This window comes from Boleophthalmus pectinirostris, unplaced genomic scaffold (genome assembly GCF_026225935.1).
Source record: "Boleophthalmus pectinirostris isolate CB_2022bp ecotype Guang Dong unplaced genomic scaffold, ASM2622593v1 HiC_scaffold_5, whole genome shotgun sequence".
Taxonomy (NCBI): Eukaryota; Metazoa; Chordata; class Actinopteri; order Gobiiformes; family Gobiidae; genus Boleophthalmus; species Boleophthalmus pectinirostris.
This window is the reverse complement of record NW_026571404.1, coordinates 797526-802377: the sequence shown is the minus strand read 5'-3', so window position 1 is coordinate 802377 and position 4852 is coordinate 797526. Positions and strand designations below refer to the sequence as shown.

At 45.4% G+C, this 4852-nt stretch overlaps 1 protein-coding gene across 1 annotated transcript in view; it reads right to left on the bottom strand.

Moving 5' to 3' along the window:
• Nucleotides 1–2299: 2299 nt before the first annotated feature.
• edaradd (EDAR-associated death domain) overlaps nucleotides 2300–4852 on the bottom strand; it is an 18904-nt gene continuing 16351 nt past the window's right edge. Inside the window, exon 6 of the mRNA XM_055162768.1 lies at nucleotides 2300–2880. Within this exon, the coding sequence (XP_055018743.1) occupies nucleotides 2489–2880 (392 nt within the window). The 3' untranslated portion in view covers nucleotides 2300–2488. The remainder of the gene's footprint in view (nucleotides 2881–4852) is intronic.

Here is a 4852-nt window from a genome sequence, read left to right as displayed (position 1 = left end):
CAAAGAAGAGAAAAAAACATGCAGATGTAGAAATGTTTTAATAAATATTTCCTTTGACCCTCGACTTAGTTCCAGTTTTTCGTTTGAGCCTCTGTGAGTTTGACTTTGTCTCTGGGATGAATTGTGTTTTACATTTCATTTGTTTTCATTGATATTTTGTCTTTTATATTTACAGTGAGTCGTGAGAGAAACTCTAAATTCAAACTTGTTGTTCAGAAGATGATTTTCTTTTTTGGAAAGATAAAAGCAGCAGTTGTTTATCAGTTTGGTGTTAGAAGAACTTTGGCCTAAAATCTTCTGGTCCTGATCCATGGAGAGAATCAACTGTGTTTCTTTTGTTTTGTCGCGCTGCAAAACGATCAAATAAACTAAGACTACAGTTTCATTTAGTCCTGGTTTAGTCCTGGTTTAGTCCTGGTTTAGTTCTGGTTTAGTCCTGGTTTAGTTCTGGTTTAGTCCTGGTTTAGTCCTGGTTTAGTTCTGGTTTAGTCCTGGTTTGGTCGCTCTACATTTGGTGGTGGAAAACTCACACACGACCATGAGGGTGAAGTGTCTTGCCCAAGGACACAACACCAGTCTGCAGCAGAGTGAGTGCTGCCCCCCTGTGGCCCAAACCCAAAACCTCCTGAAAGTTTCAAAAGTGTAAAAAAATATAAATATAAAACACAGAGACACGTCCTGCTCCACCAAACACAACCAGACAAACCCACGAATCATCACGTCACCGGGTCCCAGCGGAGACCTGCTTTAGACCTGGTTTAGTCCCAGTGGAGACCTGCTTTAGACCTGGTTTAGTCCCAGTGGAGACCTGCTTTAGACCTGGTTTAGTCCCAGTGGAGACCTGCTTTAGACCTGGTTTAGTCCCAGTGGAGACCTGCTTTAGACCTGGTTTAGTCCCAGTGGAGACCTGCTTTAGACCTGGTTTAGTCCCAGTGGAGACCTGCTTTAGACCTGGTTTAGTCCCAGTTCAGAGCTTCTTAAATCATAGTTTAATCCCAGTTCAGTCCTGGTTTAATTCCGCTTTGATCCTGGTTCAGTCCTGGTTCAGTCCTGGTTTAGTTCTTGTTCAGTCCTGGTTTAGCTGCTTTAGTTTGTCGTCACAGATTTGGTCTGTGAAACATTTCGTCAGTTTTTCAGTAGAATTTTGTTTTTTGAGAAGAGTTTAGCTCCAGAATCTTTCATGTTCTTCCGTGTTCTTCTGTGTTCTTCCGTGTTCTTCTGTTCTTCCGTGTTCTCTCGTGTTCTCTCGTGTTCTCTCGTGTTCTCTCGTGTTCTTCCGTGTTCTTCCGTGTTCTTCCGTGTTCTCTCGTGTTCTCTCGTGTTCTCTCGTGTCTGTGTTCTCTCGTGTTCTCGTGTTCTTCCGTGTTCTTCGTGTTCTCTCGTGTTCTCTCGTGTTCTCTCGTGTTCTCTCGTGTTCTTCCGTGTTCTTCCGTGTTCTTCCGTGTTCTCTGTGTTCTCTCGTGTTCTCTCGTGTTCTCTCGTGTTCTCTCGTGTTCTTCCGTGTTCTTCCGTGTTCTCTCGTGTTCTCTCGTGTTCTCTCGTGTTCTCTCGTGTTCTCTCGTGTTCTCTCGTGTTCTCTCGTGTTCTTCCGTGTTCTCTGTTCGTGTTCTCTCGTGTTCTCTCGTGTTCTCTCATGTTCTTCCGTGTTCTCTCGTGTTCTCTCGTGTTCTCTCGTGTTCTTCTGTTCTCGTGTTCTTCTGTGTTCTCTCGTGTTCTCTCGTGTTCTCTCGTGTTCTCTCGTGTTCTCTCGTGTTCTCTCGTGTTCTCTCATGTTCTTCCGTGTTCTCTCGTTCTCTCGTGTTCTCTCGTGTTCTCTCGTGTGTTCTCTCGTGTTTCTCTCGTGTTCGTGTTCTCTCTGTGTCTCTCTGTTCTCTCATGTTCTTCCGTGTTCTCTCGTGTTCTCTCGTGTTCTCTCGTGTTCTCTCGTGTTCTCGTGTTCTCTGTGTTCTCTCGTGTTCTTCTGTGTTCTCTCGTGTTCTCTCGTGTTCTCTCGTGTTCTCTCGTGTTCTCTCGTGTTCTCTCGTGTTCTCTCGTGTTCTCTCGTGTTCTCTCGTGTTCTCTCGTGTTCTCTCGTGTTCTCTCGTGTTCTCTCGTGTTCTCTCGTGTTCTCTCATGTTCTCTCGTGTTCTCTCGTGTTCTCTCGTGTTCTCTCGTGTTCTCTCGTGTTCTCTCGTGTTCTCTCGTGTTCTCTCGTGTTCTCTCGTGTTCTCTCGTGTTCTCTCGTGTTCTTCGTGTTCTCTCGTGTTCTCTCGTGTTCTCGTGTTCTCTCATGTTCTCTCGTGTTCTCTCGTGTTCTCGTGTTCTCTCGTGTTCTCTCGTGTTCTCTCGTGTTCTCTCGTGTTCTCTCATGTTCTTCCGTGTTCTCTCGTGTTCTCTCGTGTTCTCTCGTGTTCTCTCGTGTTCTCTCATGTTCTTCCGTTCTCTCGTGTTCTCTCGTGTTCTCTCGTGTTCTCTCGTGTTCTCTCGTGTTCTCTCGCGTTCTCCCCGCTCACTGTCTGAGGAGCGTCTTGTGCCGGTCCCTCCACCTGCGGGGCCACTCGTTCTGCTCCCATCGCTGCAGGAGGCGCAGGACGTCCACGCGCTGGTAGAGGCGGCACAGTTCGCTCAGCTCCCACACGCTCTTGTGGCTGAAGCGCAGCAGCAGCTCCAGCGTGGGGCTGTGGGACAGCGCCCCCTGGCTGCGCTGCTCCAGGAGGATCAGCTCGTCGTACGACATGCCCCAGCGGCTCCCGAAGTTCTTCCAGTTCTTGACGGTGCAGTGGCTCGGGTCCAGCTTCAGCCGCAGCAGGTCCAGCAGGTCTTTGTCGTTGAGGAGGTCGCAGATCTTGGGAGCGGGAGGAGAACAGCGGTCGCACGGAGCGAGGAGAGCCTTCGGACAATCTGAGGAGCACAGAAGAAGAAGAAGATTCATGGAGACAAAAGTGTTTGTAGAAAGATTAAAAAGCAACAAATACACTTTTATATTACACCAAAAACGCCTGGTTCAGTCCTGGTTTAGTCCTGGTTTAGTTCTGGTTTAGTTCTGGTTTAGTCCTGGTTTAGTCCTGGTTTAGTCCTGGTTTAGTCCTGGTTTAGTCCTCTGGTTTAGTTCTGGTTTAGTCTGTTTTAGTCCTGGTTTAGTTTTAGTCTGGTTTAGTTCTGGTTTAGTCCTGGTTTAGTCCTGGTTTAGTTCTGGTTTAGTCCTGGTTTAGTCCTGGTTTAGTTTAGTTCTGGTTTAGTCCTGGTTTAGTCCTGTTTAGTTTACCTGGTTTAGTCCTGTTTAGTCCTGGTTTAGTCCTGGTTTAGTTCTGGTTTAGTCTGGTTTAGTCCTGGTTTGGTTTAGTCCTGGTTTGTCTGTTTAGTCCTGGTTTAGTACCTGTTTAGTCCTGGTTTAGTCCTGGTTTAGTCCTGGTTTAGTTCTGGTTTAGTACCTGGTTTAGTCCTGGTTTAGTCCTGGTTTAGTTCTGGTTTAGTTCTGGTTTAGTCCTGGTTTAGTCCTGGTTTAGTTCTGGTTTAGTCCTGGTTTAGTCCTGGTTTAGTCTGGTTTAGTCCTGGTTTAGTCCTGGTTTAGTTCTGGTTTAGTCCTGGTTTAGTTCCTGGTTTAGTCCCTGGTTTAGTTTGGTTTAGTCTGGTTTAGTCCTGGTTTAGTCCTGGTTTAGTCTGGTTTAGTCCTGGTTTTAGTCCTGGTTTAGTCCTGGTTTAGTCCTGGTTTAGTCCTGGTTTTAGTTCTGGTTTAGTCTGGTTTAGTCCTGGTTTAGTCCTGGTTTAGTCCTGGTTTAGTTCTGGTTTAGTCCTGGTTTAGTTCTGGTTTAGTCCTGGTTTAGTCCTTGTTTAGTCCTGGTTTAGTCCTGGTTTAGTCCTGGTTTAGTAGTTCTGGTTTAGTCTGGTTTAGTTCTGGTTAGTCTGGTTTAGTAGTCTGGTTTGGTTTAGTCCTGGTTTAGTTCCTGGTTTAGTCCTGGTTTAGTTCTGGTTTAGTTCTGGTTTAGTCCTGGTTTAGTCCTGGTTTAGTTCTGGTTTAGTACCTGGTTTAGTCCTGGTTTAGTTCTGGTTTAGTACCTGGTTTAGTTCTGGTTTAGTCCTGGTTTAGTCCTGGTTTAGTTCTGGTTTAGTACCTGGTTTAGTCCTGGTTTAGTTCTGGTTTAGTACCTGGTTTAGTTCTGGTTTAGTCCTGGTTTAGTCCTGGTTTAGTTTCTGGTTTAGTCCTGGTTTAGTTCTGGTTTAGTACCTGGTTTAGTCCTGGTTTAGTCTGGTTTAGTCCTGGTTTAGTTCTGGTTTAGTTCTGGTTTAGTTCTGGTTTAGTTCTGGTTTAGTTCTGGTTTAGTCCTGGTTTAGTTCTGGTTTAGTTCCTGGTTTAGTCTGGTTTAGTTCTGGTTTAGTTCTGGTTTAGTTCTGGTTTCTTTGGTTTAGTCCTGGTTTAGTTCTGGTTTAGTTCTGGTTTAGTAGTCCTGGTTTAGTTCTGGTTTAGGTTTAGTCCTGGTTTAGTCCTTGTTTAGACCTGGTTTAGTCCTGGTTTAGTCCTGGTTTAGTTCTGGTTTAGTCCTGGTTTAGTCCTGGTTTAGTCCTGGTTTAGTCCTGGTTTAGTCCTGGTTTAGTCCTGGTTTAGTTCTGGTTTAGTCCTGGTTTAGTCCTGGTTTAGTTCTGGTTTAGTCCTGGTTTTAGTCCTGGTTTAGTCCTGGTTCAGTTCTGGTTTAGTCCTGGTTTAGTCCTGGTTTAGTTCTGGTTTAGTCCTGGTTTAGTCCTGGTTTAGTCCTGGTTTAGTCTGGTTTAGTCTGGTTTAGTCCTGGTTTAGTTCTGGGTTTAGTCCTGGTTTAGTTCTGGTTTTAGTTCTGGTTTAGTCCTGGTTTAGTTCTGGTTTAGTCCTGGTTTAGTCCTT